Genomic DNA, 12,796 nt, shown 5'->3' with positions numbered 1-12,796 from the left:
CACACACACACACACACACACACACACACACACACACACACACACACTTCTATTTATTGGTTCTTTCTCTGGATGTGGATACCATTTTCCTTCCTAGGTCCTTTGTAGTTGATTTGAGTAGTTATATACTTGAAATAACTTAGTCATTCACACTTATTCTTCGAACAATATTGCTGTTACTGTATACAACATTCTCTTGGTTCTGCTTATTTCACTTTTCATTATTTCATGCAAGACTTGCCATGCTGTTCTAAAACCAACCAACTCATCATTTCTTACAGCACAGTAGTATTCCATTACAACCATGTACCACAACTTTTTTAGCCATTCCCAGTTGATGATATCCCCGCAACTTCTAGTTCTTTGCCACCACAAAGAGAGTTGCTACAAATACTTTAGAACGTGGAGGTTCTCTTCTTTTTTCTCTGATCACCTTGGGAAACAGACCTGATAGGGGTATTGCTGGGTCAAAGAGTATACACAATTTTATAGCTCTTTGAGCATAATTCCAGATTGCTCTCCAAAATGGTTGGATCAGTTCATGGTTCTGACAACAGACCAACCAAGTGTATAGAGTCCCAGTTTTTCTACATCCCCTTCAACATTTGTCGTTTTCCTCTTCTACCATTTTAGCCGATCTGATAGGTGTAAGATATCTCAAAGTTGTTTTAAGTTGAATTTCTCAGATAAATAATGATTTAGAGCACTTTTTCATATGACGTATAACTTTGATTTCTTCATCCCCAAACTACCTATTCATATCCTTTAATCATTTATCAATTGGGGAACAGCTTATAGTTTTATAAATTTGATAAAGTTCTCTATATTTGAGATATGAGACTTTTATCTGAGAAACTGTCTATAAAAATCCTCCCCCCCCGCTCATTTTCTGCTTTCCTTCTAACCTTGGCTACCTCGGTTTTATTTGTACAAAACCTTTTTAATTTAATGCAACTTTACATCACACAGTGCTCGCTATCTCTTGTTTATTCATAATTTGTTCTTCTATCCATAAGTCTGATATGTAATGTATTCTATATTCTTTTAGTTTTCTTATGATGTCTCTCTTTATATGTAGATCATGTATCCATTTTGATCTTATCTTGGTAAATGATGTAAGATCTTGATCTTATCAATTTTGTTAGTTTTTTCAAATAATGAGCTTCTAGTTTTGATTACAAATTCTATAATCTTTGGATTATAATTTATTTCTTTTTATTCTGATTTTCAACATCTCCTCTTTTGTACCTATTTTAGTTTTATTTATTGAGTTTCTAATGTTTAAATGCATATTCAGTTCATTACTTTTCGATTTTGTTCGTGTACATTTTTAGTAATATATTTTCACCTGAGGAATGCTTTATTTGCGTATCAGAAATTGTGTTATATCATTTCATCTTTATGATTTTCTTTCACATACTAATTGTTTCTGTGATTTGTTCTGTGGCCCAATCACTGTTTTCGATTTCATTGCTAAGTCTTAAGTTGGGTCTGTTTATTTGTGCTACCTGACTCTTTATTATTTTATTGTGTTAAGGTCTGTAAAGGATGTGTTTAGTATTTCTACCCTTTTGTATTTATTTTCAATATTACTAAGCCCTGATAAATGTGCAGTTCTTTTAAAAGTTCTGTGCTGAGAAATAAATAAATAAATAATGTGGAGAGAGAAAGAGAGTGTGTATGTGTGTGTGTATACATGTACTTTAGCAGTCCCATTTAGAAGGTGCCGTGAGTCTTTCTGCTCTAATTTTTCCAGAAATTTACTCAATTTCTCAAATTTACTTTAAAAAAACTTTCTGTTCTTTAATTTAGTTGATTTTTTCTTTAAGAATTTAGATGCTAAGGCATTTGGAGCATATAAGTTTTGCTTTCTTTTTTTTTAAATGTCTTTTGTTTTTTTCTGTCCTCATAGTTTTCCCCAGTTATCTCTCTCCCTTTCCTCCCAGAAAACCATCTAAGTTAACAAATAATATTTTTTAGGGATAAATAAAGGAAAAGGAAAAAATTAGCACAGTTGATCAATACATTGATAAAGCTTGAAAATATATGCAATGTGCAACAACTGTGGACCTCTCACCTCCATGAAGGGATGAGTTGGGAGTGTCCTCTCATGTCTCTCTTTTTTTTTTTTGGCAGAATTCACTATATAAAATTTACTTTTTATATAAAAATGTATAACCAGCACCTACTTTTAAATCAATTAATTTATGAAATCACTGTGTTCTGTAGGAAACACGTTAGCATTAAAACAGCTTAAAGAAATATCATAGCTATCTACAAAAAAAATCAGTTTTGATTCATATCTATTTTTTATAGGCAACAAGATGATATAATGGATAGAGGGCCAGGCCTGGAGTCATGAAGGCCAAGGGGTTCTGCAGGACTGCCTTTGCTAAAGAATTAATATCTATTAATCTCACTAGTTGTCTAAGGGATGGCTTGGGTTATATCTTGAGTAGGAGTTCCTGAATCTTGATTTGTAATTCCTGTATTTAGGAAGCAACAGACATATCTCCCCCAAGTAATAATACTGGGGAAAAAGATTTTGCTTGGATTGGGAGTGTGTCCACAAAGTATTTCAAAAGGAGATATATGTAATTCAGGTGGGCTTTTTCTAATGAGAGGCTAGGGACGTGACTTTGATCATGTCGGCACTCTCCCAGATCATTCCACCTTTAGCAATCTATACAAAAGAATCTGTTCTCCACCCGGTCCTACCTGAGTTGAATAATGCTGTGGTTACAGTAAAAATTTCACCTAGAGAAGATGGTCTGGGTGCGGTGAATTTTTGGTCAAGGTCAGAAATGTCTTTGAGAAACTGGGCTTTCAATGAGCAAGCAAAAGGAGCATCTTTGGGTCCCCTAACATAATTGGTTATTAACATAATAAGAAATAATCTTTTTTTTCCTCACCATTATGGTGTTCAGGTTTTTCGATTTGTTAAGCTCTTCTGGGAGACCTATGATTCTTACTTAAGGTGCCTCTATCCAATTTGTCTTTGAGAGCAATATGTTTTGTTTTTTCATATGTTTTAAAACATTTTTTCCTTGAATTTCTAATCAGTAGATTTGCCACTGTAGAATTCAGTTTCCTATTCTAACTATTATTTCTGCTGTGAAGGCCACAAATTCTTATTGCACAGTTCTTATTTCTCTCCCGAATCATTTGGGAACATACTTCTCTGGTTCCAAGATTCTCTTGTGGTGGTGATTTGGTGGTGGTGATTTATTTTCCTTTGTCTTATAATATTTATTGAGATGTTTAAAATTCATTTGCATGTCTCTTTTCTTTTAATATCTTCTCTGTCAGTTTTTCTTCTTGTCTTCAGCACTTCAAAATGAGTTTCCTTCCTGCTAAAACCTTTGGTAGTTTTAGTCTGTTGTCCTTATATTTCCCTATCACTCAATTTCTTTGTCCTTCTCGTTTGGTTGTAGATCTCCTAGGGCCAGCTTTGAAAGCTGTCTCAGCTTCCTCCCATGATGAGGCATTCACTTTTGACCAGTCTTTATTCCTACTTAGAGGATAGAACTGTCCCTAGCTGGATGCTAGTCTCCTTTCCTTCTTGCCTGATGGAGCCCCCTAAACCCACCACACTAGTGCCCTGTCCTAGTTCCCTCTATTCTTAAGTTCTTTTGTTTGTTTGTTTGTTTGGCAAGGCAGTGAGGTTAAGTGACTTGCCCTGGGTCACACAGTTAGTAAGTGTCAGGGGTCTGAGGCTAGACTTGAACTCAGGTCCTCCTGACTTCAGGGCCAGTGCTCTATCCACTGTGCCACCTAGATGTCCCCTTAAGTTCTTTTAATGAGCATTTCTACTGCACAGCACATTGGGGCTCTAGGCAGAGCATACTTCTGCTTTCCGATACCACCACCACCTCTGCAGAAGAGGAGTTGAGGGATGGTATAAGTAGTTAAGGTTGTGTTTCGTTGCTTATTGCCACAGAAGGGTGTATTCCTCCTTAATAAGAATGAACATAATATATAGCTTTAGAAGTCTTGACGATTAAGATGAAGAATGGTCATAACATAGAGATTTACCTAGTGTGGTCATGCAAGGTAGGCACTCAGAAGTGTCCCTATTATTTGAATATACTTTGATCGAAGGTTTGGATCAAAAGAGGTGAATAATTTCGTCTTAACCTTTTCCATCACTTTTTGATTCCCTCCTTTCTCATACTAAGACCTTGCTTGATTGTGATGAAAAAATTGAGATTAATTTAAAGATTTAAGAATTGCTTCATGTTTCAAGAATTAATAAGTGTGATGAATAATATGATGTCTCCTTTTCAAAAAACATTTTAACATAATAACCAATTGCACTAATTTCTTTCTTTTTTAGCGTTGCAATAATTTCAACTCCTGTCATTGTAATACTCACTACTCACCTCCAGATTGCAAGAAAATGGTTTTCTTGGCAGGGGGAAGTTATGAAGATGGGCACTTAGCGAAGCCTGGTTAGTATCTAAAATACATTCTGTGAATCAGATGTTTATATGTAGTGGTGTAACTTAAAGTTCTGGTATATAAAACCACAATGTTTACATGATGGCAATGCCCTCTTGTCATGGACTCTGAATATCTGAGGGACTACTGGGAGGCAGGAAAAAGACTTTTAAAGTCTTGAGTTCAAATCCCAGGTTGACTGATTGATAGCTTGGAAAAATCACTTCACCTTCTTTTCCTCATCTTTAAATAGGGATAACACCTACACTGTTTTCCTTAAAAGGTTGTTGTGACTGAACATCAAATGAGATACTATCTAAAAACACTTTGTAAATCATAATACATAACATCAGATGTACTCTAAGCAATTCTGTAAGATTATAAATGGTAAAAAGGTACCAATCTGCACTGGTAGAGGGACTGTTCTCATAATTGTAGACCCATTCACTTTTTATATTAAGATCAAAAGTCCTACTCAGATGTCTTCTTGTGGTAGGGGCTTATTTTGCATTCTTAAAGGTTATCACAGCAAAACACAAGCTCTGGTGCATTCTACTACAACCTGTAAGAGCACAGAGGCTATCCAATGGTATTAGCCATCTCAGAGAGATAGAGGACCAATTGACTTAAGTAGAGGAAGGTTCATAGATAGCTAGGTGGCTCAACAGACAAAGTGCTCCTCCTGGACACAGGAAGACCTGAGTTCAAATCCAGCCTCAGATAATTACTAGCTGTGTGATGCTTGGCGAGTCACTAAATCCCTGTTTGTCTAAAAAGGCCCCTTCTGGATAACTGCCTTGCAGCAGAGGGGCTTGCATATGCCATGCAGGGTTAACCAAAGCAGACAGGTCTTGGTAGAGAGCTCTGACCCAAAAAAATGGTGATCCACTGGGGAAGGAAATGGCAAACCACTTTGCTAAGAAAACTCCATGGAAAAAATGGTCCATGGAATCATAAAGAGTCAGACATGACTGAACAACAACAGAGAAAGGCTAATCAACAGAATATTGATCACAAGGTGATGAACTTTTAGATCATGGAGACCTATGAAGCAGATTAAAAAGAGAAAACAACTTAGTCCTATGACCTCTCCCTCTCATTTTATTTACACAGTGATGATGAGAGAGCCGGGGAGGGAAGAGGGGATAGATGATACTAAGAATTAGAGCATTCTCATTCTACCTACAAACATGAAGTCAACAGTTGTTATTCCTAAAGTATAATATTTGTTCAAACATCACTGAGTTTTTACATTACTAGAGAAATCGAAACATCCATATTGACATCTTAGGATCATAATATCACTAGAAAAAAAGGACATTACAGTGATGTGAAAAAATGACTTACAAATTCTTCTTGGGGAGATGAATACAGAAGTTGGTAGAGTAGGTTTTATCATATATGAAAAGACAAGAAACATTGTGCCATGGAGGACTGGTTACTTTATCTTGTTGCATACTCAAGATGGGTATAAGCAAATAGACCACTCTTAAAATAATTGCCTTTTATGCACCAACATGTATTCTAAAGAAATTCTATAAACAATTTGACAAGAATATAAATAAAATGTAAGCTCATTGAGGGAAGGGACTGTCTTTTTATTTTTTGTATTTCTAGTACTTAAGCAGTACCTTGCATATAATATGTATTTGTTGAATTGAGATGAACATCCCTCAAACTGTTGACATTTGCTTTAATATTTGGCAACCTTAATGAGAAGATGGACATAGAGAGGACAGCAAAAACTATGCTGGAAATACAGTATAGTATTAAGAAATGGAATATTCCAAAGGTTTGTAGCTTACTTAGAAGCCATATACATTATGAATATTTCCTTCATGAAGAGCATCAAGTTGTTGAATATGGTGAATCAGTCAACAATTATTTATAGAGTGCTCGTTGTGTTCCGTAAACTATGCTAGGGACTGGAAGAAAGGCAAAAACACTATCCCTGTCCCCAAAGACTTCACATTCTAAAGTGGGAAGACCACATGAAAATATCTATCTACATACAAGAGTAATTTAAGGACATTTCAGAGAGCAGGCTCTAGCAGTGGGGGTAGGGGAACCTCTTTAGAAGATAAGATTTTGTCAGAGTCTTGGAAGAGTCCAGGGAGTACAGGGGGCAAAGGCAAGGAGGAAGACCATTCTAGGGATGGGGGATAGTCAGTGAAAAGGCACAGATTCTAAACATGTTGTCTTTGTGCCTTGAATAATAAGACGGCCAGCGTCAGTGGATTGCAGAGTACTTTGAGGGGAGTAAAGTGAAAGAAGACTGGATAGTTAGGAAGGGTACAGGTTGTGAAGGATGTTCAATACCAAACAGCATTTTATATTTGAATTTAATGTGGGTGACATGGTCAGATCTGTTCTTTAGGAAAATCACTTTGACGGCTGAGAGGAGAATAGGTTACAGTGGGTAGAGACGTGAGGTAGGGAAACCAACAAGAAGGATGTTTCAGTAGTCCAGGTATGAGGTGATGAAAGCCTGCACTAGGAATATAACTAAAGTACATGAAAAAATAAAAATGAGAAGATACAGCCCACAATAAAACATACCTAATTTGACTGATTTAAACAAATTACCAGTGTCAAAAAGTGGGAACTAAATAAAAAGATTGATGAGGACTATCACCATTTCTTATGGAAGTGTAAATGATTTAAGGAATCCACAATGATGAGAAAGCCAAAAGAGCTTAGATATATTCATAGGCAGTCAGTTATCCAATAAGTATTTATTAAGTCCTTACTCTGTGCCAGATACTGTGCTGAGGGATGAGTATATAAAGAAAGGCAAAAACTATTTCTACCTTCAAGGAGCTCACATTCTAATGGGGAAGATTACACACACATAACCATGTCAGGTCTTTCTCTTTTCTTTAGGCTGTTCCCTACAGGCAATTTCTGCCACTGCCTTGTAGTGTTTGTCCTGTGGTTTCCTCTTTTTTATTTTTCTGTGTCCCAGAACAGGTTTTTTGAATACCATTCTTTCCTGGTTTTCCTCCTGCTAATCTGATTACTCCTTCTCTGTCTTCTTTGCTGCACCCTCTTCTAGATCACGCCCTCTCATCATAGGCATCTCTCAAGGTTCAGTCTATATCCTCTTCTCTTCCCCCTCACACTTGGTTATCTCATTAGCTACCATGGATTTAATTACCATCTTTGTGTTGATGATCCTGAAATCTACCTATCCTGTCCCAATCTTTCCACTGACCTCATACTGCCATCTTGAACTGGATGTCCAATAGGTATCTTAAACTCAACATATAGAAAACAGAAATCATTACCTTTTCCCCTACACCCTCTCCCACTCCTATCTTCCCTGTTACTGTAGAGAGCAATACCATTCTCCTTGTCCATCAGGCTCCCAACATAGTAGTTACCCTGGATAACTCACTATCTCACCCATCATATCCAAGATGGTGCTAAGGCCTGTCAGTTTCCTCTTTGTAATGTCTCTTGAATACACCCGTTCTCTCTGACCTTGCCACTACTCTAATGCAGGTCCTCCTCACCTCATGCCTTGATTACTGCAATAGCCTGGGGTGGGTCTGCCTATCCAATCCAATCTATTCTCAATTCAGCCACTAATGTGATTTTCTTAAAATGGAAGTCTTATCATGTAACACTCCCCCTCTACCCTCCAATAAACTCCAGGGTCTCCCTATTGCCTCCAGGTACAAATGTAAAATGCTCTGTTCCTAGCATTCAAAGCCCTTCATAGCCTAGCCCCCTCCCACTTTTCTAGTCTTCTTATATCATACTCCCTGACATGCTCTTTGATCCAGTGACACTGGCCTCCTGGCTGTTCCACAAATAAGATACTGCATCTCTTGGCTCTGGTCATTTTCTCTGGCTATGCAGGCTTGAAAAGCTCTCCCTCTGTTCTTACTGTTGACCTCCCTGGCTTCCTTTAAGTCCCAACTAAAATCCCACCTACTACAGGAAGCCCTCCCTAACCCTTTTTATTTCCAGTATCTTCCCTCTGTAAATTATTTCTTACTTATCTTGTATATATAGCTTGCTTTGTATATATGTTTTTATGTTCTCTCCCTTATTAGATTACAGGTTCCTTGAGGGTAAGAACTGTCTTTTGTCTCTTTTGTATCCCTAACACTTAGCACAGTGGCTGGCACATAGTAGGTACTTAATAGGTATTGGACAATGTTAGTTATTGCAAATGTCAGAAAGGATACTACCTCATGATGATGCAGTCCACTACTGATCTACATCCTCTGATTACTCACCTTTTTCTCCATTTGCCTCAAAAATCTCTCCTCCCTCTGCCAGTTGCCCCCATGAGTTCTGATATTCTCCCTAGGTAGGACAAGTAGACTTTTTAAGCACCAAATCCCTCAAGCCTCATCCAGTGCAAAGTCCCTATCTCCCTTCACAGATCATCTCTTCTTGACCTTAGAAATATTCATCAGTGGAACCACCCCCTACCACTGAAGTAAGGCCTTCTTTTCCCTTCCCCTGTTTCAGTCTTTCCCATTTCCTCACCCTCTCCTTTATAGGCTCTTCTCTTTCTGGGACTGCAGAGGTCTCCTTCTGCTCATTGCTAGTCCTTGATTTGACCCTGACATATCATCCATTCTTCTGTGTCCTCCTGGTCCTCTCCCTTGCCCCTTTCTTGTAGCTTCCCATGTTGCAATGCAGTCCCACAAAAAAAAAAAAAATGATTCATCTAAAAGTAGTGTGTCACCAGGTTTGGCCTAGAATGTCCCCTGCTTGGGGCAGCTAGGTGGTGCAGTGGATTGAGCACCAGCCCTGAAGTCAGGAGGACCTGAGTTCAAATCTGGCCTCAGACAAAACACTTGACACTTACTAGCTGTGTGACCCTGGGCAAGTCACTTAACCCCAGTTGCCAAAAAGAAAGAAAAAAAAAGAATGTCCCCTGCTTAGCTCTTCACTTTATACCAGATTTCCATCTTCACCCCTGCCTCCTGTGCATTTCAAAAGTCTCTTGCTGGTCTCACTGCTGTCACTCTGTAGCTGTTGCTGTCCTTCGCTGATGTGTTTATTCACTCTTCCATCTTTGTTGTCTGTGGTATTGAAGAAGGAAATACTTTTTTTTTAGTTCTCATTTTCTTTCTAAAAAGCTTTTAAATGCCTCTTTACTATTGAATATCCATTGTTTTTCATGTATGTTTAAGCTCAGATTTACAGGCTAACTCACCCTTGGCTGCATCCTGAGCTCCACTGCTTTTTCAGAACACAATTTTCCAGTAGGTGGAGCACATTCTTGCATTGTTTGAATGTCCTTTCCTTTGTAATTGAAAGTTTTTCTCCTAAATGCATGCAGACCTTGTTTCTGAATTGAATGAGTTTTTTTGCCATTATTTTTTATTTTTTATTAATTTATTTTGATTTATCATCAATCACTTCCATAGGTTTTTGAGTTTTGGATTTTTCTCCCCCTCCCTCCCCACTTCCCTCCCCAAGAGAGTGCACAATCTGAAATAGGCTATACATATACATTTCTGTTGAATTCCTAAATTAAATTCCTAAACATATTTTCCATATTAGTCATGTTGTAAGGAAGAATTAGAGCCAATAGAAGGAACCACAAGAAAGAGGAAACAAAACAAAACAGAAGAAAAAAAGTGAATTGAATTGTTAAATTTAAATACTACGTGTTTTGGAGTCTGCAGTCTTGGCTTTTTTTCTGGAGGTGATTTGTGAATTTTTTCATTTGGTATCTCATTTTTATGTTTAGAAGTTCTGGGCAGTTCTTTTCTATTATTTCCTTCATTATAGATTTAAGATTTTTTTTGTCTAGTCACGTTCTTCTAGGAGACCTATGATATTTAGGTTGTCTTAATCCTGCCTTGGAGATCAGTTTTGCTTGCATAGTGAGCATATTTTCTTTTAATGTTATTATTTTTCCTCTGTTACTCACTTTCTGACCCCCTTCCCCCCAAATTGCAGTTTCCTTGGGGGATGGATCTCAAAGCGTCTCAGCCTGGCAATTTAGGTTTCACTAGTGACCAGTCAGAACTGGTCTGGATGCTGTGCTCTTTCCCTCAGGGTTACTACAGCACTGTATGGTCTTTCCCCTCTTTTACCCCATTCCTCCTCATACATGCAATGGTATCGTGTCTTTTTCCTTCTGCTTCTTGGCTCTTTTCCCTGGCACTGGAAGTTTGGTGCTTTGTACCAGTGGTGCTACTGAACTGTGCCCCCAGTAGGCTTTTGCTTTTGAAACCTGTGGCCGCACTGGCTGGCTGTCATGACCAGGACAACTATCTGCAGCTTTCATCCAGGTGCTTCTCCATACTGGAAAGGAGAGGGGGTGGCGTGGTGTTGGGGTGGATTTTATTGGAGGCCTGTGTCATGTCCTTGTGTCTGCCTGTGCAGGATAAATGCTGGTTGCATGGGAGGTGGGGGAGGGTTACTGAGTGAACTCAGGGTCGATGAGTATCAATTTACTTTTTAGAATTTTCTTTTATATTCTGGGTGTCCTAGACTATGGAGAGAGCTGAAGCTTTATCTTGGATGCATAATTTCTGTTTTGGAGAAGTTTGAGTGGTTGTGGGAATCATAAAAATTGTCTAGTCCTCTTTCTTGTTGCTCGCATGACCAGGAAGTATATATAAATTATTATCTCTCTATGTCAGATAAATGGATTTACTTGCTGTTCACTTTGTGATAGTCTTTTGTGTAAGTAATATTTTATGGGAAGGAGTTAAGCCTGCAAATTTAAGCTTTGGGTACCTTTTTCTCTTTTAAAGGAAAGTAACCACAAAAGTAGTTTGAAACTTAAAAAAAATTTCTATTGACCAGCAATATGTAGAGGGACATATAGATATAATTTTAGGCCTATACCTATAATATTTTAATTTTAGGCCTATACCTAATGGTGTGTTGGAGCCAGCTCAAACTAGTTCATAAGAGCTAATTGTCAAATTTTCAACGTGAATATTTACACTGTGGAAATAGGTAAATGCTACAAATCAGAGCTTGAGTTAATAAGAAAAAGTTTATTTCAATGAGAGGAGTTAGCAAGTTTCCAGGGAAAAATCTCCTTTGCTTCTCCATGAGACACATTTAGACAACCCATGTGGACTTACAAATAACCTAGATAGGCAACACATATACCCTACATGTGCATATACTTCTACTAGGAATGATGTCACTGGCTTGTTAGGGCATGAACCACACTTTCCTAGTGATTTGTATTTTGGAGTCTCTGAAGACGGAGAAACTGTAGGCTCCTACAACCAGTACATCTCTTGGCTGAGAGAGAAACTCAAGGATGCTTGCCACCTAGCTACAACTTTAACACAGAATGACACTGAAAGAAATAAACAGCACAATGACTGAGTTCCTTGTCAAGACTTTCAACAAGGTAATGGTACTACTGAGAAATCTTAGTACTCATGGGACACAGATTTACACTTGTGGGACACAAATTTGCAAACTCTTGGAAGGCCATTACATACTTAGACTCTTACATGTTAGAAAGCATTTCATACTTAGACTCTTACATGTACTGCATACTCTCAGTGACTGGTGAGGCCCTGCAAAGATGATCTACTGCAGTCAGTTATTGCCACCAGGTGAATTGGTTGCATTCCTTGGCCAGCAAATTGAGAGTGAAGAGAAAAATTACCTGCCAGTCACACAGTCTTCCTGACTTAGACAATAGCTCAATAACAGACATTTCAAATGAAGTCTTTGCATACTTTATATATCACCTTATAATAGCACCGCTAGACATCCTGGGTCCTCCTGAAATGCAGATTTAGGAAGGTAGAACTATGGTTCTGATGAGGATTATGATCAGCCATTATCATCAACTAGCATTGGCATATCGCAGGATAGGCTTATTAACTTATGATATCCCAGGAATAATGATGAAATACTGTAGTTATCCATATGTTTGCTTTTGTACAATTACAAATGTTCACTTATGTAGATGTTGCTACTTAAACCTGTTTTTTTCCTTATGTTTGCCTGGTATTAGCATCCTACACATACTGTATAATTTGTCAACTATGCTTAGTTTGTTGTTAGTTGTGTGCACAATAATCTGGGTATTTTATGTAGCTTACTAGTGTTATTATAACCTGAAAATAACATTTGTTCTGGTAAGGCTTGGACTGGCTGTCTTGTAAAGGAGTCCTAAGTCACTAAAATCATTTGAACTTGTATTTCTTCCCACCTCACGAAGAGAGGAAGCTGTCTTCTTACTCCATCTAAAGTAAGTATAAAAATGCAACATTCTGGTACCTTAAGTAGATAAAAATAAGTATCAGTCAATCAATAATAGAGTTTAGATTCAATTTTAAAATACCTTGAATGAACTATAGTTATGTTGACAGGATGAGTGTTCAAATTGATTGGTCACACT

General features: G+C 37.8%; 1 protein-coding gene across 1 annotated transcript in view; it reads left to right on the top strand.

The window, feature by feature from the left end:
- The window catches only part of LOC114045526 (disintegrin and metalloproteinase domain-containing protein 18-like), a 123,037-nt gene that overhangs the window by 87,057 nt on the left and 23,184 nt on the right, over window positions 1–12,796 (top strand). Inside the window, exon 18 of the mRNA XM_027865590.1 lies at window positions 4,337–4,451. Within this exon, the coding sequence (XP_027721391.1) occupies window positions 4,337–4,451 (115 nt within the window). The remainder of the gene's footprint in view (window positions 1–4,336; window positions 4,452–12,796) is intronic.

Source organism: Vombatus ursinus, unplaced genomic scaffold (assembly GCF_900497805.2).
Source record: "Vombatus ursinus unplaced genomic scaffold, bare-nosed wombat genome assembly UNPS02014778.1, whole genome shotgun sequence".
NCBI lineage: Eukaryota > Metazoa > Chordata > Mammalia > Diprotodontia > Vombatidae > Vombatus > Vombatus ursinus.
Note: the sequence above shows the minus strand (reverse complement) of the source record. Positions and strands in the feature narration are given on the sequence as shown.